The 24,146-nt window shown below is 41.7% G+C and overlaps 3 protein-coding genes and 1 non-coding gene across 5 annotated transcripts; 1 reads left to right on the forward strand and 3 right to left on the reverse strand.

The window, feature by feature from the left end:
* Positions 1-238: 238 nt before the first annotated feature.
* LOC115482798 (RNA-binding protein cabeza) lies at positions 239-1,367 on the reverse strand. Of its 2 annotated transcripts, none has more exons than XM_030222891.1 (2): positions 1,194-1,357; positions 239-391 (listed from the first exon to the last, which is right to left on the reverse strand). In XM_030222891.1, the coding sequence occupies exons 1-2, from the start codon at positions 1,275-1,277 to the stop codon at positions 254-256; spliced, it is 222 nt and encodes a 73-aa protein (XP_030078751.1). In that variant the 5' UTR covers positions 1,278-1,357; the 3' UTR covers positions 239-253. The 2 variants fall into 2 exon arrangements, 1 of the variants encoding a protein (XP_030078751.1); XR_003944137.1 differs by having other exon boundaries at positions 314-391; positions 1,156-1,367.
* A 5,263-nt stretch (positions 1,368-6,630) lies between these two features.
* On the reverse strand, positions 6,631-6,702 carry Trnat-ugu. Its single transcript has one exon. It is a non-coding gene; the product is annotated as a tRNA-Thr (tRNA).
* An 8,419-nt stretch (positions 6,703-15,121) lies between these two features.
* Positions 15,122-16,676, reverse strand: LOC111604573 (adenosine kinase). The gene has a single exon (XM_023322675.2). The coding sequence runs from the start codon at positions 16,527-16,529 to the stop codon at positions 15,309-15,311; it is 1,221 nt and encodes a 406-aa protein (XP_023178443.2). The 5' UTR covers positions 16,530-16,676; the 3' UTR covers positions 15,122-15,308.
* Positions 16,677-19,798: 3,122 nt separating this feature from the next.
* LOC111604568 (eukaryotic translation initiation factor 3 subunit D-2) lies at positions 19,799-21,800 on the forward strand. Its single transcript, XM_023322669.2, has 2 exons — positions 19,799-21,380; positions 21,435-21,800. Exons 1-2 carry the CDS (start codon positions 19,997-19,999, stop codon positions 21,701-21,703), a joined length of 1,653 nt encoding a protein of 550 aa, XP_023178437.1. The 5' UTR covers positions 19,799-19,996; the 3' UTR covers positions 21,704-21,800.
* Positions 21,801-24,146: the final 2,346 nt, after the last annotated feature.

Below are 24,146 nucleotides of genomic sequence, written 5' to 3' on the forward strand. Positions count from 1 at the left end.
TCAGTTGTGTAATGACTGTGTGTTTGGTGTGTGAGCGTGTTTGTGCTTGTGTGTGTGTGTTCGAGTGTGTGTTAACTGTTCCATTCCAAGCGTTTAAGATCCAAGCAATGTTCATTATGCAGCCAAATATCGTTACTCAACTACAGTTTCTTCATTTATAAGCTCCTCTTTTAATATCTCTTAAAAATATAGTGGCGTATTTATTCTTATATTGTAATTTAATGCGCTTTGTATTTTGGCACACCCTCAAGAGCTATTTCTTGCCGCCCTTTTTACCGCCACCGCCAGCTGCCTTTTGATCAGCTCCTTTCTTGCCGCCACCTTTGTCAGCCGGTGGAGTAGGTGGTTTGTTTTTACCACCTCCGCCGCCGCCGCCAGCGCCGCCTTTTTTCTGTTAACGAAAAGCATAAAACGGATTGCAAAAATAAAAAGTAATAATAGAGCAAATAAAATTCAAGACTTAAAAAGAATTGCTAACGGGTAAGTATATAAATTACATGATAAGTAAGCTGCGACTGAGCGAAGGTTAATCAAATGCATGCAAAGAGTTCTCAGGTTGTAGTCATTCAAATGTAAATATAATATAATATACATATTTATTATATTATGTTCTTAATCATCTGTAATAGGCCATTGTGAATAGAGTAAATGAGCAGAGTAATGCTATGAGATCTTAAGAAATTATAGAAAAACTTCTTTGAGTTCACAGTTCCAGTGGCAATTAAACTATCTATTTAGGTTTAAGTATTTGAGATTGGAAATTAAAATATTTTTTACTATGAAACTTCATAGTTATAGCTTAGTCAAATAAATTTGCTGTCCAACTATCTATAACTGACTTCAATTTGGCTTTCAGTCAACTATTTATGGCTTAAAATTTGACAAACTGTTTATTTTTGTTTTCTCATGTGGTCCGACTAACTATAGAATTCCTAAAATATCTCCCTTGCGATTAAATTTCAGAAATTTCGGCAAAGTAATGTACAAAATAAATGCCATGAATAATATTCCTAAAATATTTTGCTGTGCATTTAATGGGCGCATTTCTTGAGCATCAAATGAACATATACTAAAAGATTTATCTTTTTGGTATTTGGGATTTTCGGATGGTAGATTGTGTCTATAACTAGTTGAATTGAGGACACTTAGACTCACAATTAAAACGAGAGTTGCATAACACAAATATTGCTTACATTGCCGCCGCCGCCACCACCAGAGCCACCACCACCACCACCACCACCGCCACCGCCTCCGCCTCCACCCTTGTTTTTGCCCATTTTTGCAACTTTCTTTGTGTTAAATTATTTAATTTGTTCGACTTGTTGGCGAACAACTTTCGCCGCAAGCAAATTGCAACTAATAAGCGCTCGACGCAAAAAAAGACCAAGTGCAAAATGCATAAATAATTTTGCAGGCAAGTGAAATAAAAACTAAACCATGAAAGCAAAACAAAATGGAAAAGCGCAAAAATAAAAACAAAATAAAACTCAAGAGAAATGCGAATCATTGAAGAGCCAAAGGCGAGCGGGAGAGGGGAAGGGGCAATGAGGCAGACCCTCCTCGACCTCCGATGGACGCCAATGCAGCCAGAAAAGCAACAATAGCCAGCAGCTCTCTCTCCCTCTCTCTCGCTCCCTTTCGCTTAGCTGATTTAGTTATCGACCCCCTACAGCCACGCCCCCGGGGACATTGCTTGTGTTTGTGCTTGCGCTCGGCGAAACGAGTGGATTATTTTGTAGTTCTTTCTATTTGGCATTTTGTGTTTTTCCTTCCTTCCCCTATGAGCCCCTCGATGGCGACAATGACATTGACATTGGGCACTTCCTCGCACCCGCTCGCACCTTGGGGGCCTAATAAAAATGCAGCGAAAGTTTCGCATGCGAAACGGATGAAGGCAAAACTTTCGTCGACTATTGCGTATACTTACTATGTAGATTTGGCTCGTGCTGCGTATACGTAATATGTAAATATATAAGAAAGTTCATTAATAGTTTCAATTATGTAATCCAGTCATTTTAGTGCAGATACTGACATTATGTAGTTTCAACGACGTAACTTATCAATATCATTCGAATATTTGCATATTTTGGTATTTTGGGCTCTTCTCTGAATGCTCGTCACAATTGGACAAGCATCAGCAATTCAAATCTACATTAATTGCTTGGCTTGTGGCTATCATTAATTGAAATATAATTTTAGCAATAATTTTGTTGTATTCTTCTTGCTATTCCTTCAAGATAAAAAGAAAAAGTTTGATGTAACGAAAAATACTAAGGAAAAATGTCTTGAAACATGTCGGCATAATAAATTGCTTAGCCATCTGCATAACTGTTGTCTGCAGTCGGCATTTTAATGACTTTGTGAGATATACTTTGACTTGAACCTGTAAAGGTCCTGGCCACAGGAGCCGTTCGCCTCTACAAGTAATTCAATTAAATTTACATGCATGCGCACAGCCAGATGCTCCACAGGAAGTGCGTGGGAGAAAAAGAGAGCCAGCATAGGGAAGCAGAAGGTGACCAATTTAATAAATTTTCCACGTGCCTGCATGCCTGGACAGCCCAGCAACAATAGGAGCATTGAAAAGGACAAAGCGTTGGCCTAGTCGGATTTCTTCATATGCTAATTGTATGCGAGTTATCAAGTTGCTTGACGTCGACGCCAGCAGCTGACGCCTGACTAAGGATACCCCAAACTCAATGCATAGCTAATGAACGAACAGCACATTCCGGGTGGTCGACTCACTTGGAGCATGCTCCATGTTGGCTAATTAAGTGCGATGCTTAAGCTGGTCAGCAGCTAAGTGAAACTGATCTGCAGCATGTTGAGAAAACTGTGCCAATTAATGGAGCCGACGCCACGCTCTTTCGAGCTGGCCAAAGGGGAATTTCACTTGACCGAGCTGGACGCAACTCGACCCAACTCGTGTCGCCCCGCTTCGTCTGGCTCGCTGTACATTTTGTTAATTCAACAAGTTGGAATCTGTTCATGGCTTATAAGCAATGAACATAAAACCAAATTAAAAGTGAAAAGTATAAAATAAGCTCATAAAATTACATACATGAAGGAGCGGGAAGGGGACTGAGGGGGAGTTGGCCATTTGCAGAAAGTGCAGCTGCAAGATAAACTCAGAGCCTCCCACTCGAGCGAAAAGCAAAAAATAAATGTAACCCAGCTATATAGAAACGACAGACAGACAAACTGTGGGAAAGTGGGCGTGTCCAGTGGGCGTAGCTGGGCTAACTAAATACATACGTAAAAGCTGCTGCAGCTGCAGCGAGTGCAGCAGCCAGCGCTTGGGCCGGCCACCGGAAAAGTGCGGAACTTTAATTAAGTTTTGGTTCTCCCAGCTGACTGACATCTTGAATTACAAATGAAAAACTTGTGTGCAAACTACAGGAAACCGAAAAGGAACAAGTAAAGGAAAAATACAGCAGCAAGGAAAACCTAAAAGGAAAAACTGGCAGCATAATAACACACCGAGCTAAAGGTGGGACAGCAGCGGACAAGAATGCGAATAACTTGCATTTGGACGGACAAACAGACTGCCAGCAAGATGAAGAGAGACAGTGGCAGCCAGAGAGAGAGAGAGCGGGTGAGCTGGACAGAGAGAATCACTGAGAACCTAAGCAGACCAAAATACATAGTAGCATCGCCCCAGCTAGTTAGCTATTATAAAAGCAGCTAACAGATACAAGCCGAAAGGAAAGCATCATGAACTCAATGATGTCGCCGTACACTGTGACAAAAATCACAGTAGGTATATAGAGTTAAGGGAAATGCCGTGAATTGAACAAACCTACAACAGTAGCCAGCTGAAAGGACAATTTTATATTCATGCCGCAAGGAAATGATTATAGCTGAGCCTTTTGCTGTGCCCAGTAGTCAGCTGGAAGATACCCTACCTACGTTAAGATCTGAGCAGTGAAACGTCATAATAAACGTTCTTAAAATCTCTAATCAAGTGGAACGACTTATCTTTACCAACAATCATGTTTTGATTTTCATATGTAATATTTGTGGAATATTGCAATTGAAAGAATTTGTAATAAATTATTGAATGGACTTTATGGCAACTAACTGACTTACAGTACAATTGCAGGGTATTTTTAGCTGACTAACTTGTCAAATGACTGATTGAGGATTGTCGCTGGGCTTAGCCATTGGAGAGACCGCATTGGAACTTCATCATCAGCGATTTCACTGGCAGCTGGCAGCTGGCAGCTGGCGCTGCATTTCGTTTTCCAACTGCAGCTTGATTTCTACCATTGGGCGAGCGTTGGGGAAGAGCGCCCGGTGCAGGCAACCGGGAAACAGATGTTTGCAAATATCTTCAGAAAAGTTTTGGCTGAGGTATTTAAATAAAGGTGCGCTTCAACAACTTTTTCGACAGCCGCAAAATCAACAAAACGAAAAAAAAAAAACGGAAAAGAAAAAATACAAAATGCGCAGCAAAAGAAAAAGGAAGAAAAGTGGAAAATGTGGGGGAATGCAGAAGGCGAAACCAAAGCTATTCAATTGCATCATTGAATTGCCAGATTATTCCAAGGCAGCAACTTTGCTGTAATGAACATTCAGAGGATATGCCAGTCGAGATCTGAGCTCTTAACGGCTGTCTTATATATATAAATATATATATATATATATATATATATATATATATAGTATCAGTTCTTATCTAAATGGACAATGCAATTGGGCATGCTATAACTGTCCAAAGCTCTGCGATAAATGAATTTGTTGAAGTGAAACTAAATGTGAAAACTGCAGAAATCGGAGGAGGATTACGAGGCTCGAGCACTTAGATTAAAGCAACTTCAAGTAATTATTTATAAATTAAAATATTTGATATTCGACTACTACTATTTATATTTATATTCAATGTTCAACGACTTCAGCTTTATTTATTTATTTTCACATCAAATGTGAAGTCATTGCAACTTTTACACTCGCTTCTTTATTTATATAAAATGAAAATATTTTTGTATATTTTTAAATTATTAAAAATTAAATTATTTAATGATAGGAAGTGCAACTAGAGTCTTGTTGGCGTAGACGATGTGAGAGCTGATTTCAATATGAAATTTCATTGAAGCGACTTAGTAGATTTACTGGGTTTATCCTCTTGAGTTTTGTCTATTTTTTATTCTGTTTAGGTAACTTGTATGTCATATCTCCAAATGGCGACCAGTTGTGCTTTTCACGTAAGCGCCTTGTTCTTTATTCGAAGGTAAGCTGCTGTTCGATACTCACTTCATAGCTAAGTAAATGAACTAAATATGAACTGTTTTCAAATAACAAACAAATAATGTGCCTAAGAAACAATAGCGACACAAGATTTGATTAACGTTTGCAATAAAAAAGACGTAAAGTTTCATAAATCAAAAGCCCAACCGAAAAATTTGTATGTGTTTATTTATGGTTAAAGACCTTCAAGCTCATGTCTGTGTGGGTGTGTGTGCGTGTCGATGTTGGGTAAATAGAAATTGGCATTTCGGGCCATGTAAACCGAAGTGGGAATGCCCACATATCATTCACGTGGAGCTGGGGAGTGAGAGGTGTCGGGGCAGCGCATCAAAACATTTTATTTAGTCATAAACTCGCGTGCGTTTAATTCAACAATTGCACGGCAGAGACTGCCACGCCCACAATTCTGACACATGTTAAGCTGGAAATGCTGTAGGGCATGGCGAGTGGCGAGGGTGGGTCGTAGGGAAAATCACATTAAATCACGACAGGGAATCATAAAAGGCGCTTCGCACGAAATTAAAGGTAAATAAAATGTTTATGAGTGGAAAGCAATCGTTCATATGATTTCACATTTGATTGAATAACATTTACACACGCTAACGCCAAATCCAGAGTGCTGCTATCGCAGCTATATACATACATACACACACGCGTGTATATGTGTGTGTCCGTATAGCCTGGCGCTTGCTTCTTTGCCAAAGATGGGCAATAAATTCAAACATGTGCACATAAATTTTTATTTCGATTTGCTGAGCCGCCAACGCCCCCGCAGCCGCCCCACGCCACGCCCAGTTCCGCCCAGTGGTTCAATTTTATGAACTGTGAATATGGACGTTACGGAAGGACCTTTTGCTCTGACAGCCTGACAGTCTGGTAGCAGGATGTGGCAGCAGGTAGCAGGATGCTCTGCCGCAAAGGATGTTGCCTGCTGGATTTCTGCTTGGGGCGCTGCATGTGTTGTAGTGGTGCATTTGTGCCGTGCTCCAAGTGCGTCACCAATGGCATTCGGCATCACAAATTATTGCATCCGCTCGTTGCTTGGCATTACCTTAAGCGATGTTGTTGTCTGCCAATTGACTTGTCATGTCCCACCGAAGGCCTCGCTGCTTACCGCTATTCAGATTTATCGAGAAATTCCACTGAACGACAAATTTCTTAAGCTGCCTCTTGATCTAATTTTTGGTTTCGGGTGGCTTGACAAGCCAATGATGATTCGATTTAAATAGAAGGATGTGCCCATTTCTCTGCAACGCGATTTCTGTAAATTTAATAATAATAAAAATCTAATTTAAAAAAATAGAAAAAATTCTTAGAGCTTTTATTCCAAGCATTCAATTCACAGAAATTAATTTTAAAAAAATTAATACTCGCATACTTGACTGCCTCTTGTGAGAATTGAACTCACGACCCCTGGTTTACAAGACCAGTGCTCTGCCACTGAGCTAAGGAGGCTGACGACTGAGACAGCACAGTTTGAGTTAAAGAATGAAAGCGAATCATTAGCTAAATAGTTCCACGGATCTTTTTACATATTAATTAGCTAAGTGAAAGTTGTTGATAAGAGTGTAGCATATCAAAGTTTTCAGTGCAAGCCCTACGAAAACTATTTGATATGAGATATTTGATAAGAGAAGATGGAGAATGGTTTGACTAGCAAAAGATCTTATATGCAAAAGTATCATATATATATACCAGTTTCATCTATTATTTTATCCCTATGCTCTATTATAAATTAAAGAACGCACTCGAGGTTTTTCTAATAAATATTTAATAAATTTCCAAATACCATTCTCTCGTCTCCAGTCAATTAAATTAGCTATATCTTTAGCTCTGCCTTACTCTAATTGAATCATTTGACTGACGGTTAAATTAATTGCTTTCTTCGCTGCATTGCCGGTGTTGTCTATGGCTTTGTCCGAGCGGCACTTACACGAATCCCGCTATAAACGTATCTTGCAGCTCGTATTGTGCGTCTCAATCGATGTGTAATTGCGTGCGCCACTCAGCCGTGTGCGTATGCATTTGCGTTGGTTTAGTAAATTGCCAAATCAATTGCCTGTGAGGGAATACCCCATATGAAGCCAATAATGGCACCTGTGTATTTCAACAGCCAGAGCTTTTCATTAGCTAACTGTCGAGGTGTAAAGCATTTTCCCAATTGCGGCATATCAATTTCGCCTGTTGCATGTGACTGAAGGGTAGCAGCTAGGTTAGGGGTAGCAGAGGCTAAGGGTAGCACTGAGTTGGCTGCTAACACGAATGCAAACATATATAGACGACTTTTCCGTGCACTTTCCACTCGTGCCATTCATACGTATTGGAGTATGGCATTCTATTAATGAATTCAGCTCTGATTGAATTGAATTTGTGTGATAACGGTAAATACACCTGCCCCAACAGCGCACCAAAATGCATTCCTAAGCACCCACCAACCACCTGACATCCGCCATTGAAATGCAGCTGACACCAAATTAGATCTGGTCTTAAGCATTCGAAAGAGATTTTCTGTCTATTGAAGTCGATAATTACTGGGCACCATTAGGAAAATTAATGTTAGCTTTGATACAGTGTATTCGTTTAGATGGGCGGGAAAGGGAATTGGATAATGTATACTTAAGCATAACAAGCTTTTGCCTTGATTTTTTGATAATATTCCCTGAAGCTAAGCATATATTAAACTGGTTGTTTAATACGTTCAAGGAGTTTGCCCTATAATCATATTTTGATTACTCTGACTCTGACGGGCATAGCATCAGCAAATATAATTATACAATACTTTTCAGATGTGAATAGCTACAGTCTATTCAGCTATGAGAGATGGACTTGAATGAACACTTCATAGTTCATTGCTAACGATTGGTATCTATAAAAAACTTTTTATTCCGCCCAAACTGAAATCATTTACTACCGAACAGCTGAGAACATTAAGCATTGAGAACAATCAAAGACTTGAAAATGATTTCGAATTCAGTTAAGAATACAAAGCCAAGTAAAGATTGCGCAGCTCCATTGAAAGTTGTTACCTTGCATAAGTGCGGCAGATAATCAGCAGTAGCAGCAGCAGCAGCTACAGAGAAAGCTTGTAGAGAGGGTGGCAGAGAGGGAGAAAGAGAGAGAGAGAGAGGGGTTGCTGGAGGCCACATTGCCCGTAGCCAGACTTAACAAGTATTTATCGTGTTTTTCAATATTTTTAATGTCAGTTTAAATACTTGATGCGATTATTTTTCCAGCGATTTTGCTTTGCATACACCCCGAATGGTACGCGGCGAACAGTGCCTGGGGGCACGCTCCAAACTTTTCAAGTGCCAAACACACGCAAAGTTTTTCAGAACATGCAGCGAGAGACATAAAACTTTTATGCAAGTTATTAAAAGTGCAATGTTCGTGGGCTAGCAAGAGGCAAACAGAGGCACTGATGCTGGGCTTCAACGCCAAAAGAGTTGGTGTGGCGCAGCAGGAACAAAAAAAGGCCAGAAGCCCGATTAAAGCTTCAGCCGAAGTTTAAATGCCCTTGTAGACGATTGTCTTAGAATTGCCGCATAAAAGCTCTTTTTTCGATTATTTCGTGCAATAAAGCCCACGCTAAGCTATATGAAAGGTGATGCCAGTCACTTCGATTCATCAGAGAGCAATAGAAATTGTATACTATCCGCAATAGAAGGACAGATCTTTATATGCACTTATTACAGTACCTATTGACTTGGCTTTTTAATATTTACTTTATGGTTTCAGAGATGCCTGACTGACAAAACTAGCATACCTTCTGTAAGGGTATCAGGTGCAACCAGCCAGGACATTCCTTGTCATTACTCATTATCAGCTCCTTAATATGACATCCAAAGTAGATATACATCTACATATACCTCTAAATATCAATAAATATCATCAAGTTTTTTTGTGAGCAAGAAGATGCCGAACAATGCCAAAATGATCTAAAACTATTGAAGAAGTTCAGTATTGAAATTAGTTATTAGAGGTAAGGACTATATAGGCAGACATGACTGTGCTGATACGGTAGCGTAAATTATGTCTTTACTTTTCTATCTTTAGACTAATTTTCTGATTTATGCATATCTCTCTATGGGGTCTACTTGTTATTTACATTAACTACAATCTGCGCTTTGTTCACCCATTCATGGCTTATACAGGGTATCAGAAAGAAGGAAGAAAAAATGACTCATCTGGCATTCAATAAATCTTAACGCGTTTTTGCTGGCAGATGGCCGCCAGTTGCCAGCTGCAAGCCTCGAGCTCTGCTACAGGCGGCCCCCTAAATAATGACCGCGCGACGGCGCCAGTTTGTACATTGTTATCTGCGCAGGGCGAGCTTGAGAGAAGCAGAGAGAGAGAGAAGGGGAGGGAGGGGTAGGAGCAGTTTGAGGATGGTAGCAAGGTGCGCGCCGGCTAAAAGTAGTCTTGCATTCATTATTCAAACGCATTAACTGAAGCTGAAGTTGGCCGGAACGAGTGCACGACAATCTCATGATATCCTTGACTTGGCATAACTTTTGCGCCAAGTCGGGAGGGCGACTCTGAGCGCCTGCCTGCCACATACCGCTGGCGGCACTTGCAACACACAAAGTGGAGGCAAAAGTTGCCTTGCTGCACTCGAACAATAACAGAGGCAAGTATTTAAATGCAAATTAGCCCCAAATGATGCAATCATAATGCGGCGCTACTTGCTGCAGGCAATTGCTGCAACTCCCCGGGATAGCCGGTTATCCAGCGTCTGCCCCTCAACTCCGGCGCTTTGTACCCGTTTCAGTTTTTAATTTCAACTTGGCGCTCATTTAGTACAATTTGGCAGGTTTTGCTCCGTTCTTTGCCCGTTGCTGCTCCTGCTCTGGCCAGAAATTAATTTCCACCTTTTTTCCCAGTTGTTAAGCGAAGTTTTAGTGTCCGGTTGCCTCGGCGGAGAGGGGTAGACTAGGGTGGAGGCATGGTCGTTATGAGTCCGGAAGATAAATGCATTTCAACACATGTTGTTGAAAGTTAATTTTCCGAAAACGCAGCTCATTTCTGCTAAATGCGCATTTGGTTTTCTTTTCCTGCCATTTTCCTTCTTTCCTTCGCTTTTCTTTGGCCCACACTTTAATGCGCGCAAATGTGTTTTTGATTCCTGCAACTGCTAAAGGGAACCGAAGCTAATTCCGAGTACTGGGAAATTGCAGTTAGTTGTGCAGTTATGAATTGTTGTCCAATTATTTCTACCCCCTGCTTAGTTTGCTACACAATATCCTAGTTAATAACTGACATCTAGCTTGATTGTTGCACTTCACTTTAAGCCAAACCAAAGAACTCTCAGACTAATTATTCAGCAACGTCTTGATACTACAGTTTAGTTTATTATACTTCTGTTTGATTTGTGTACTTCTATACTTTTTATTCCTTTATATACATGTGCTCGAAAATGCCCAAAAATTATGCTTAAACTCGTTGCCTTAAATTTTATACATTGTATGCATTTTTTTCCAACTATTTACACTCATTTAACTTAAGCAGTTGGCCAGACGCTTAACCAACTAAAGCTAAAAGCCCCAGAAGCTAAAGGAGAAATGGCAAACGACTGTCCTGAGAGCAGAAACAATGAGCTAAGAGCAGAGGACAAGCGTGCGAGCTGACCTCAAGACTCAGACCAGAAAGCTTGAGCCTTATAAACGGCATCAAATTTAAGTGCTGTTGATATTCCTAATTAATACAGACTCACACACACACACACAGACCAATTGATGCTGTGCATGTGGCAATAAAAGCAATTTGCAAAATTAGAAAAAAAAACTAGACAATGCGCCAGTTGAGCAGAGCTCTCTGTAGTTTTTCGTGTGTGTGTGCGTGTTTGTTCTTTGGCGTATTTCGAATTAGGACATTTTATTATTTGCACAGAAAATGATTGTAGTAGCTACATGCGCAAGCGATTGCCTGCTTTTTATATGAGTGTCAGGGGAGTTTTGGCAGCTGCCGCTGCAACGGGGCGTATGCGCAACGTGTGTGTGTGTGTGTGTGTGCGACAACAATGTGTGGAGCACTCTAAACTTTGGCAACTGCCTGCTAAGAAGCTGGCATTGAACGCTTCAGAACACACTTTAAAGTCCATTAGCGTCGAGTGGCTGGACAAGCAGTAAAGCAGCTACACTTGAAAGCGAAACACGAGGCGTATGCGCAATTTGCAATTTGCAATTTGCAATTTGATTTGAGTCATGCTCTTACCCCGCAAATGCAGCTCAATCTGTCAATACATTTGTATACATATAAGCACACATATATTTAGCACACATACGAACGCCGTTGATATTGCTGTTTTTATTTGCATTTCCATTTTACGAGTATTATTTTATTTTATTTTTGTTGCAGCCAGTGAAGCAAGAAGATCCTATTTTGTGTATATTATGCGCTTTGTGTCAATCGACTGACATCGAATTTTCATTCTTCGCTTGTCAACCAAAAGTATAAACAAAATGGAGTTGCAAAAACTTGTCAAAAGTAACAACCCATTCCGCAACCCTTTCCCAACGAAGCAAAAAACATTTTTGTTCATCTCTTTTATGGCTCCGAATGTTGTTTGCTTTTTATGGGCACAGACGAGACGGGGAGATGGCAAAAAGATATCCAAGAAATATAATATTGCTGCAAATTATCACACTACATTGCTTATGGAACGTTTTTACGGTTTTTCTACGACATAGATGCTCTCTTTGCAATAAATTCATAATTTATTATTAAAGAGCAGAGATAAAGAATTATTCAAAGATTTTAGTAAAATAAAAGAAAGTCTTGACAATGAATTGCAAATAGTAATGACTGCGGCAGATTCTTTTGATTAGTTTTTAATTGCAGCTTGCAGAACTCCATTTGCAGAGCATAGAAAAATATTTAAAAATAATATACATTGTGGAGAATATTTAAATGTGCCATGTATGCATATTATATATATTAAATATATATAACTGAAAAAATTGTATATACTAATTTTAAGAAATTTTATTTAGCAGCACTTGATATTAATATTTTGCTTACATTTATTTAAAAGCTTTAGATTTTAGTCAGAATTATAATATCATGTAATTTTATCATAAATCATTTTGTTTCAGTTTCAGATGAGTGAGCCGCTCCCCCCTTAATTTCCAAATTCTTATATAAAAACTTATATCTATTGCCTGAGGCTCCCACGACGTGTAATTTGCTCTCCCGCGACTCACTTGACAGCATCAGAGGTGGTCCTCAATACCGTGTTCATGCTTGTAAGCATCAAGAGTCACTTAGAGGGTAACTCATAGTCTCGTTGCCTGCAGAGAAAGCAGTTCGTTGCTGTCATAATTATTTAATTAAAACTAATTACGATTCAAACTCCTCATGACAGAGCCGCCCGCATTCCACACTTAATTTTCTATTATATATAATCAATTAGCTTCATTACCCCTGACTCACACGCAGAGACATTTATAATTGAAACATTGTTATGACTGCAGCAATCAAGTTAAAGTACTTAAATAATACGAATATCACATTTGGAACATGCCAATCGAATTAAGTTAATCCAATTTGATGGCGTCTGACAAGCAGCTGAGGTTCCGACCGAGTGTGTGTGTATGGCAGGTCGTTTTGAATGTCGTTGGTTTCGAGGAGAAGCGTCTAATGTATTTAGAATCCTGGATGTCATCAGTGTCGAGCCACTAACAAATTTCCAACAATGAAAAAACAATGGAAACACGATTTGCCATTCTGCCGGAAATCTTCGATAATTTCAAATAATCCACACACAGACACAGAGCTGAAGCTTGAATGGAAGTGCTGATTCAATGCTGGGCCCGCGGCAATGTCTCAGACAATCAGCGCCACAGACAAGCAACAAGCAACAACAAAAACGAGAACAACAAGCGGAAGCCAAGGACATAAAGTGTCTGCGGTCTTTGTGGGTCCGCGCAGGATCTGCTGCGAACTTGACTGAATGAGCAACTGTATGTATAGACGACGCGCTGCTTGCACTGGGTTAATGTCAGTGCGACATTAGAGACGACTGACAAAGGGGACTATAAAATGGGAGAAACTGTGCTGCCTGCTTGTGTGAGCATTGGCATTGCGAGGCCAAGGGCGTCGGCTCACAAAGTAAGTAGAAAACTTTCGCCATTTCTTGTAAAACACACACGCACACTCACACACAGAACTTTTAACATCTACTGTCAATTGACGTTATTGTTGTTGATGTTGTTGTTGTTGGAACAAAGTTACAAGCAGCATTTGAAACTTATCGTCGTCAAAGTCAAAGTCGCCGCAGCCGGCGCTACGGTCGCCAGTGCGTATGAGTAATTTTTATGAACTCAACCTGAATGCAATTGCTGGCTCTATGCTTCGGTCTGCCTCAAACAATTTAGTGCCAACATTTTCATTACATATTTCCTTCCATTACGACCATTTATATTTGTCTGCAGCGTTCAAAGGCCTCATTTGCCTCTGACCCGTTTTTTTTGCTCTCAACTTTTGCATTTGTGTCTGCCCCTGAAATTAATTGAATTATGCGTCCACTTTAAGACACAAATTGGACTTGGGGCCGTTTCTACTAGATGATACTGCGATGTGCTTGATTTCATTACTTTACTGAATCTAATCTTTAAGTCATTTTGAATATAAAATGTAGCCCGATGTGAAATAGGCTTGGTCTTGCGATGTAGCTCTGGGATCTCTGGAATCTAAGAGTATATAGATACAACCTACATATGTATATAGATGATAATAAATCGCATGTTGTATGTCCGGAAATTCTGTTGAGCAATTGGCGCAGCTTGCTATAGAGAACCTTAGTATCTGTGGAATGCACAGTTCACATTACTTGCAACGACTTGTTGGATTTAAGTGTGAAGGAATATTAGCTTGAAGATATGCATATGACAAATCTGAAAAGTTTTGCAGCCACTTGGTGCAAATAAAGTTTTATTTAAATTTGTTTCCCACAAGAAACTTTTGCAGTTTCTGTGTATGAGTATGCTGTGTGTGCGTGTGGGCGTGGCAATCTTTTTGGTGTGCAAAGTGCGGACGAAGACATGAACTTGTGACTTGAGGCTGCATTGTTTGATTGTGGCTTAGGCATTTCTTTTATGCCGCTGCACATTTTTGCCAGCTAATTGTGTGTGTCCGGGCCAAGTGGAAGGATGCGTCAAGAAATGGCTAAGCCATCGAGCACACAAAGCTGAAGAAATGCACAAAGAAGGGAAGCGCGCATCAAGCCATAAATCACAATGGATACATGCATAAATTATAGCCCGGCGCACGAGAGCTGGCGCTGTGCTCCTCTAGCAAGAAATCAAATTGGACAAAAAAGGGTTGTGAAAACAAAACAGAGTGGGAGAAAGAGAGAGAAAGACAAGGCGAGAGACGGAGAGAGAGCGAGCAATAGAGCAGAATGAAGCAATGTTTAAGGATTTAACGAGAAAAAATCGCTGTCACGCAGATGCTGGACGCATCGTTTTAATCAGTGGGCGACAGCCACAACCTTCCCCTTCCTTCTCAACCTGCTAGTCCTTTCCAGTTTTCCGCTCCTGCCTCAGTTGCGACTCGTAATATTTTGTCCGGGCCAAAGTCAACAGTCGGCACTTGGATTGCGTGGCAGAAAGAAGACAAAGCGCGACAAGTAAAGCAGCGGAGTTGAGGGGTTGTTTAACAAGAGAGGCGGTAAAATTTACATTGGCGCTGCAAAGTATGCAACGCATATTTTTACTCCACTTCTGTTTGCTGCGCTCGGCTCAGTGGACCAAACATACCCAATACCACAGAGCCCACACCAGCCCCAGCCAGCGTTTTCGCATTTTCTCATTTCGTTTTATTTGTGCCCAACCACCGCATATATAAATATATATTTATATATATATATAAGGTATATTTACAGCTGCTGGCCCTAACGCTTAAGGCAAGTTGTGTGTCCAGCAAACATATTGTTTAAATGTTGGGATTTATAACAAATATACTTTTTGTTCAAATGCGAAAGTTGTCAAAGGCAAATGCATTTCCGATTGATTATTAATTAATTTGATTGCTGGCGAAACACTGACTGAAAATAGATGTCAGCCTCAAATGCAAGACTCATTGAATTTCGGCAACTTCTCGATTTCAACGCCAACGATGCGAAGGACCTGCTGCGAGGCGAAAATGCCCGTGCGTATGCAATAGTCGAGCGGCATGTGCTGGACCAGCTGTGAGAGGAAGCCGCCCACAAAGGCATCGCTGCAGCCGTTTGTGTCCACAATCAATTTCTTGTCGATCGGTGGCACCGGATACTCGAGTAGCTTGTCGTTCTCCTGGAAGAGAATCACTGGGCAGTTGACATCAGTGATCATGACAATGCGTGGACGACAATTATACTTGGGCAAACGTTGCAGCATTCGCCCCACTTCAAAGATGTTCGTGGTATTCCAATCGTGCGTATTGGCATAGGCCAACGCCTCCTGCTTATTGCAAATGATCAAGTCAGAGTATGGCAATGCATCGTCTACGTGATTCTTGTGTGACTGGAGCACAAATACGGCACTGAAATTGAACACAAAGAAGCGATTCGAATCGCTCGAGAGCTTGGCTACGCGAACTACGCTTTGCGGGCTGACGGCTAAAAAAAAGCCGGTGGCATAGAAGAACTGAGCCTGATCCAGCAGGCAAACATTCTCTTCAATATCTAACCAATCTTCACTGAAGAGCGCCGCGGCGCCGAGATTGGCGACCAGAGAGCGATCCGTATCCGATATGATGATGGCACAGGTGCCAGTGGGCAAATCTTCTTTGATTTGGTAGCGGGTCTCGACGCCATCCGACAGCGCCCTCTTGGCTATGATGTCCCCGAATTTATCCCTGCCCACCGCCCCTAGGAACGCAGCCCGAAAAGGCTGGCCCACTATCCACTGAAAGATGCGCATGGAGTTCTGACAGGCGCCACCCGCCGAGTACTGCACGAACTCTTGAGTGGTCAGTTCCTCGAAGAGCGGTAAATGGCTCTCCTCGGCTATGATGGCTGCATTGGCACTCAGATCATACTTCTCGACCAGCGCCGCGTCCTCCACAGTGGTGGTGATGTCCAGCAACGGGTTTCCAAAGCCAACTAGAACGTACTCCGGTAGATCCATTGGTTCCTTCTCCCCTCTTCTAATTCTCGCGTAAATGTCTTTAGAGCTCTTACCAATAGCGGTCGTCCCTACCAAGCTACTCCCCCCTTTCAGTATACGGCTGGTCCAGTGTTTAGCTGCTGGCCCCTTAAGCACTTGGCAAACCTTGTTCAAGATGTATGCGCGGAAACAATTCATAACTTAGTCTTATGTTAGCAACAAACCAATTTAACGCGCATTGTTTTCACGAAATTAGGGGGAAAAAGAAAACACAAAATTTGGACCTACCGAGGGAGCGCCTAGCCAACAAACGAGTTAATTCAGTTGTAACCCTGCATTGATGGAAAGTCCAAAGTATACTTTTAAACGCTTACTATATCTTTTATTTTTTTATTTATATTTATATATAAATATATTTATTCTGAGATCATCTAGCGAAGTCTGCATTTCTCATTGGAGACGCTCATTTAGGGTCATCAAATATTCGCTCGATTGATTGATTGATTTTCCTGCACTCATTTCTTCATCATGAAGTTTTCTACAGGGTATGTCTTAGTCGTGGCTCTGCTACTTGGCAGCTTTAATTACCCGCATAAATCAATCATGTTATATTAATGGTCGGTCCATTTAATATGCTATTAATTACATTTGCATCTTGTCGTGCATTTTTATATGTAATTTAAGTGCTATTACAACGGGCACGTAGTCCAGCAACGAAGAGCGGGTGGGGCACTGATGGTGCCTCGCCATTTTTTTCCTACTTCTGGCTGCCGACGAGGTGTGAGCAGTTTTATTTCCATTTGCACAGAGTAGGGGGTGGGTGGTAGGTATTCCTGGTGGGACAGGGAATTGAGCGTCATAATAAAAATGTACGTCTTGTCAGCTGCTGGCGTCGCGTTGCGCTTGACGAGCTGGGGACGCAGTTGCGGCCGCCCGGAACGTCCTTGCCACGAGTGGGTGTTGCATGGCGCATGAAAACAATGGCATTTGCAGTGCTTTGCACAAGTCGCCTCGCATAAATATTAATTTTTATGCAACAAAAGCAGCCGCAGCAGCAACGGCAGCCGTGCAGCAATGCAACCGAATGGAGCAACAACAACAACAGGAACAACAATGCAACAGCAGCAGCTAAAATAACAATAGCAACAAGCGTCGTTTATCGCCTGCAAGCGCCGCAAAGTATGCAAGCGGTTTTTCACTTTGCTGCTATTTCTGCTATGCATATACCCTGTAGATGGTTGGCTAGTCTGAATGGAGCATGCTGTGCTTGCCTGATTCGTAGCTTAACCAGGGAAAATGAATAACCATAACTAGCAAAAGAATTATTTCCGACAACTATTTTCCTTATATATATATTTTGTCTTATATCTAAAGAAACATTATAAAAGATTTATTTAATATATTTATAAATTTATTTATATTTAAATATATATTATTTAATACTTGTTAGCTTGAAAATTCATCAGAAACAGCTTTAAATATTCCAATATGTTTAGTAATAGAAAATAGTCAAAAGCAAATCAATCAGACCCGATTAAAATAATTATCAAAACATCTGAATAGCATATTCAGCCGAGACTCCTATATTTGTATGCTTCTTACCTTAAAGAGTCTATAATTGGTGGAGTTTTCTAGGATATGAGAATGCGGACAATATCTGTTCTAAGATTGTCGCTTCCTGAGTAAGCACTTGCTTATGTGTGAACATTATTCTTCGTCGTGTGCCTTTAGTAAGCCGCAGCAAAGGGAACGGAGGTGGGAAAAGCAAAGAAGAGGGCAACAACAGTTTTTCAAGAAGTCGAGTGCGGAGGCAGCTGAGGCTGATCTGTAGCTGGAGCTCGACCGCAGCGGCAATGCAGCTGCATAATGTGGCATGTGGTTAGCATTAAAAATGATATGCAACATGAGCCGCAGCTGCTTGAGCGCGCCACGAGTGCGTGCGGGTGGGGAAGCTGTTGCATTTTGAGGTGCAGGCAGTCACTGACAGCCGCATGGCAATTATAATCCACACTAACAGACGCGAGCAGCCACTGAACCGCTCGCACACACTGAAACAGTAGCACGCACAGCCAACCGAGCGTATGTGGCTTAAGTGTGTTAACTGTAGCTCAGGGTGTAAAGCGGGCGGGGTGGGTCTTAGCGTCTGGGGCCGGGTCCGTAAGCAAAAGCAGCAGCTGCCACTGGCACACAATGAACACATCAACATGACACTGTCGGCCTGACAAAAGCTTAGCAGCCAGCTGAGTGGCAGTCAGCCCCAACCCAAAAAAAAGAAAAATTAGAAAAACGAAAAAAGAAAAAGAAAAAGGAAACATCAGACCAAGTCCATTCGCATATGTGCAGCACATGATTTCAGCTCCCCAGCCGTCTTCTGGGAGACATTCACACGCTTGACGCTTTTTTGATATCCGCTTCCGCTTACGCCTGCGCCGCTGCCTGGGCAACTGAGATTGTTATGTAACAAGCTTTTTATGTGATTACCTTTACCTTCTGTTAGTTTTACTATAATTTGGCCTTTACTTTTAACGAGATTGTTGCCAGATTTTCGTACACGACAGCACGAGTACATCCTCTGAAACTGAAACGTGCCGCATTCAAGCATAAAATGCAGGATGCCCCTGCCACAACTCCTCGCACTCGCATTCACATTCACATTCATTCAGCTGAGCTTGAGTACTCGGATGCGTATATGACTACTTGTAGTCGGATTTCTATTGTGCTGCATCTCCTGCTCACTTCCTCTTATGTACACAATAGCCAAAGTAGCCAAGTTATAATAACAAATTTTCAGGTTTCACGTTTTCAAAAGGGATTAAGCTGCAGATACATTTAATGAGACCTTTGTTATCATGGCTTAATCAACTATTAGAGTCCCTTCTGGAAACTCGACTAATCATAATTTCTTATAGTAACAAATTCGAAATTGAAAATAAGAACGGCAGCGAGACATCTATATGCTGTCTGGTCCGTTGGGCGTTAAAAACGGCTAAAAGAGTTCAAGTCTTAGTTTAAGATTTCTTCAAAAACTCATTCAACTCACCGGCAATTTTTGGTTAACGTTATCAGTAGGGAGGAGAAGACGTAAAAGCAAAAATGTGGCACTTGCTGAAAGAATTATTGCATTTACCGACCAACGAAATATTTTGAGTGCATCTACCATTGTTTCTTCGGCGTCTTTTGATTTCCAATCAAAATAAAATTTTTTCTTTCACTCTTTGACTTCTATAGTACTTATATAAGCAGACATAAGTTCGGCTACGCAAATGATTAGTTGCCCACAATATAGATTCAAAGTGTAAATTCCTAATGCAATTTTCATTAATACCTCATGATAATATTAATTTATTAATATTTATCTTCGCATAGTATTAATAATCTAAAATATGAAGTATTTCTGTAAGGAAAATATTGAATTATGGAATGTCTCTGTCTATATAAATTTATTTTCAGCTTTCATACGTTGCTTTTCCTATCACATTTGTACTCTGCTCAAATGTAAAGTAAATTTTCATTTCCGCCTTTTCACACATCGGTAACGTATTTCCGTGACGTTAAAAAATCAAGAAAAGTATTTTGATACGCCTAGCCCATTTAGTGGCAGGATTGTGAATAGAACTTCGGGCCTTGATCGCAATTTCAGAAGTGTCTGTTGACATTGCCTAACCATGTCGCAATTTGCGCCGTTCATCAAACCTTACATCGAGTACAATCAGTTCGGCTGGGGTCCCTGCGATGTGTCCGAAATGGAGGTGCCCTACCAACCGTTCTGCAAGAGCGATCGCCTGGGCAAGATCAGCGACTGGATGCTGCCCGTGCAGGACAAGAAGTACACCAACAAATATACCTCGACGTTTGGCAGCAACAACAGTCACTACGCGTACTTCCACGAGGACGACGATGCAACGTTCCACCTGGTCGACGGGGGCAACCCGCGTGCTCTCAAGCCCTACCAGCGCAATCGCTATCGGCCCAATCAGCGCAACAATGTGCGGGTCCACGGCCGAAATGTGCGTGGCAATGCGACAACCGGTGGTGGTCAGGGTGGCACAGGTGGTTCTGGTGGTGCCGGCACTAGCAACAAGTACGGTAAAGGGCGAGACATGCGACGTGGGTTTACGGGCCGCCGCTTCATGCGCAATCCCCCGGTTCGTCTGCGCGAGAGTTCCGTGGTTGTGCGCTCCGACTGGGTTTCCATAGAGGAAATTGATTTTCCTCGGCTGCTCAAGCTCTCGCTGCCAAATATTAGAGATGGCAACGACGTGGTTACCTGCGGCACTCTGGAATACTACGACAAGCAATGCGATCGCATAAATGTGAAGAACGAGCGGCCGCTACAGAAGATCGATCGCATCATCAATGTACCGGGCACCATCGACGATCCGATCATACGGCGTCTGTCCAAGACAATGGGCAATGTGTTTGCCACGGACGACATTATTGCCACGCTGATGTGCTGCACCCGTTCCAATTACTCCTGGGACATCGTCATCGAGAAGCTGGGCACGAAGGTCTTTCTGGACAAGCGCGACAATGCGCAGTTCGACTTGCTGACGGTCAATGAGACGGCATTGGAGCCGCCGCAAGATGACGAGGGCTCCATCAATTCGCCGCAGAGCCTTTCGCTGGAGGCCACACTGATCAATCACAATTTCAGCCAGCAGGTGCTTAAGATTGGCGAACAGGAGCCGAAGCACAAGTTTGACGAGCCAAATCCCTTCGAGGAGCCCGGCGTGGAGCTCGCCTCCGTTGCCTATCGCTACAAGCAATGGCAGCTGGGCGACGATGTCGTGCTCATTGCTCGCTGCAAGCACAACGGCGCGGTCAAGTCGCCCAGCGGCGAGGTGCAGTTCGTTTCTATCAAGGCGCTCAACGAGTGGGACTCAAAGGCGGCTAACAGTGTCGAATGGCGTCAAAAGCTGGACAGCCAGAGAGGGGCCGTGCTCGCCTCTGAGCTTCGCAACAATGCCTGCAAGCTAGCCAAGTGGACCGTGGAGGCGGTACTCGCCGGCTCCGATCAGTTAAAGCTGGGCTACGTCTCGCGTGTGAATCGTAAGCCATGAAAGGGTTTCATTGTGATATAGCCTATAACACTCTCGATTGCAGGCAAGGATCATCTGCGCCACGTCATCCTGGGCATGCAGCAGTTTAAGCCTCAGGAATTTGCCACACAAATCAATCTGAATATGGATAATGCTTGGGGCGTGCTGCGTTGTCTGGTTGATATTGTGCTCAAGCAGCCGGACGGCAAATATCTGATCATGAAAGATCCGAACAAGCCCATGATACGCCTATACGACATACCTGAAAATGCGTTCGACTCAGAGGGCAACGACGACGAGGAGACTAGCGAGGATAGACCTTTCCTAAAATAATTAAATTTCCATTAACTCTTAAAGATCTGTTTCGTTTTTGGTTATATATATATATATAATCTAAGTTTCTGTTTGAAAAATAAAAAAAATATTGTTCGGGGAAAATTGAAACTTAATGTTTATATTTATTTTAGTTCCGCTAGTTTTTAGTAAAATGCTTTAAGCTCATGTGAAGCTGCTCGAACCAGTGTAACATAAAGAATGTGCAATACTCATGTAGTTCAATTGATTTTATTTCTCTCTGCGCTCGAAACATAACTAATCAATGGATATTATTTACAGCATTTGAATACAACGTATATACATTCATTTTGCTGTTATTGTTACTGCTGTACTTGACTGATAGTTACCCTCGAGCTGTGAATCCAGATAAATGAGCTCCTGACAGCAGCAAACAACAAAAATGGCAACTGCGCTCGACTGGCGCAGAACAATGAAAATAAATACAATTTAAATTGAGTTTTTGACCAAGCACATACTCACGCACAACATATGTTAGCTTATGCTCATCGTTACCCCCCAACACCTACATGCAGAAGCCCCTCGAGATGTGACAAGAGTCACAGTTATTTGATGATAACATGTCCGCATCAATCATTGCGGTTCTGCATACAAAGAAATGCGAAATGAAACCAAGCTAAATAAATGTACATTGTCAAATGTGTGAGAGTGTGTGTGTGTGTATTTGAGAATGACATTTGACATTGTCGCACACACACATACGCGCACACACACAGACGCAGCGAGTAATTGAGCTCAGGACATTCGACTGTTGTTTAGCTCCCCTTTGCCTAGCCCAACAATAAATCACAAAACGACATCAATCAATGCAAATTCCGTAGCAATTTCATTAGACAGAAAGAAAAAATTCGTGTTGTGTTGAAATTTTAATTAAATCTACAATTTAATTTGGCATCTAATGCAATTGCATTCAAATTAACAGCCTAATTGATAGCGAGCCCTTGGGAGCGCAGCCCTTGCGCTGTCAACTGAGTTGCTACATTCAACTGGTTTTCAACAAAATAATCATAAAAACATAAACACAAACATTTAATTGAGTGAACAGCTTGTTACTTAATTTCATTTAAAACGCTTAATTGCTTGCGAAAATGCCCACTGGCATTGCAAAAACATATTTGATTTTTACGCAACTATATAACAGATTTACCAGCTGTCAGATATTTTAATTAATATTTCTATAATTAATTGTTGAGCTTTAAAATAAAGGAGCATTAAGTTTGATTTTTGATGTGCATATATTCAATAACTGTAAAAGCTAGAGTTAAGCTATTGTGAGTGAGTAGGCAGATCGATTCTAGCTTAATCGACTTTTACTTAACGCAATGTTACCTTCAAGTCTCATTTACTATTCCAATTAAAACAGGCATGCATAGAGATGTACGAGTGTTAACCAAAAGTATGTCAAATGATAAAATGCTAAAGCATCTATTCTGAGCTATTCTGACATAAACCTCGAGCTATTCTACCAATGAGACTCTGGGAGCGACCAGAGCTATATTAAGCATACGCAGTGTTGCCTTTTATACAGTTTCAGTATTTGTGACAAAGTATATAAAACGTAGCAGTAAAAAACGTAAGTGTTATTCAATTAAAACATTTTGTTTGCTAAATCAACATGTCCGGGGCAACTGCAAAATGCCTTTGGTTGATGGTTGCTAGCTTAGTTGGGCGTGTGTGTGTGTATCTGTGTGTGTATGTGTGGGGCTGCCCCATGGAAAAGTTGCGCGCTTGGTTAGCTGCCTCCCTGTTTGGCCAGGGTAGGGCTGCTGCATTTCAAGGTCTGCGCTTGGCTAACCACGCCGTTGAAAGGCGTTTAACAAACTGCGCACTTGGCACTGCGGCCTGTGGCAACTCCGAAGCCAGCTCAAGTGCCGCCTCAATGCAAAACTTTGTGAGCATTTTAACGCACAGGCATATCCAAAGGGATCCTGGGGCGGGGCACTCAACCGACGGCATTTGCATATGGAACCGCAAGCTCACGCTCGACGCCCGACGGCCGACGCCGGAGTGCGGGATGAAAAGTTAAGCGTTGAATGAGGGCGACAAATTGCAAATTAAACTCTTTTGCATTTTACACACATGAAACTAGTTGTAAATAAAAATGCGCACAACAACTTTTGCCCACAACTGTAAATTGAATTTGATTTCAATTCTGCCAACAGCCCCACGACAAAGTCTCCAGACTACAAAAATTTAAGCCAGCGGCCATTTAAGCGTTTAAGCTACAAATCTGTAAAATGTCAAAATCAAGCATGCAGCCACCTCCCTCGCCTCCTGTTAAGCTGAAAGCTTCGTAAAAAAGACCCTTTAGTGCGCTGCTTCTACGAAATTTGAAAAAGAGTTTAGCATCAGTTGAATGTAAACTTTTTGAATCTCCCTCTCTCTCTCTCGCTCTGGCATTTGCTCTGGCCTTTGGCATATT

The sequence above is a fragment of the Drosophila hydei genome, unplaced genomic scaffold (genome assembly GCF_003285905.1).
Source record: "Drosophila hydei strain 15085-1641.00,03,60 unplaced genomic scaffold, DhydRS2 tig00000063-arrow-pilon, whole genome shotgun sequence".
Taxonomy (NCBI): Eukaryota; Metazoa; Arthropoda; class Insecta; order Diptera; family Drosophilidae; genus Drosophila; species Drosophila hydei.

Coding starts and splice junctions, on each gene's coding strand:
- LOC115482798 (XM_030222891.1), bottom strand. CDS start 1,277: ATGGGCAAAAACAAGGGTGGAGGCGGAGGCGGTGGCGGTGGTGGTGGT. Junction 392..1,193: donor GTGGTGGCGGCGGCGGCAAT/GTAAGCAATATT, acceptor TTTCGTTAACAG/AAAAAAGGCGGCGCTGGCGG.
- LOC111604573 (XM_023322675.2), bottom strand. CDS start 16,529: ATGAATTGTTTCCGCGCATACATCTTGAACAAGGTTTGCCAAGTGCTT.
- LOC111604568 (XM_023322669.2), top strand. CDS start 19,997: ATGTCGCAATTTGCGCCGTTCATCAAACCTTACATCGAGTACAATCAG. Junction 21,381..21,434: donor CTACGTCTCGCGTGTGAATC/GTAAGCCATGAA, acceptor TCTCGATTGCAG/GCAAGGATCATCTGCGCCAC.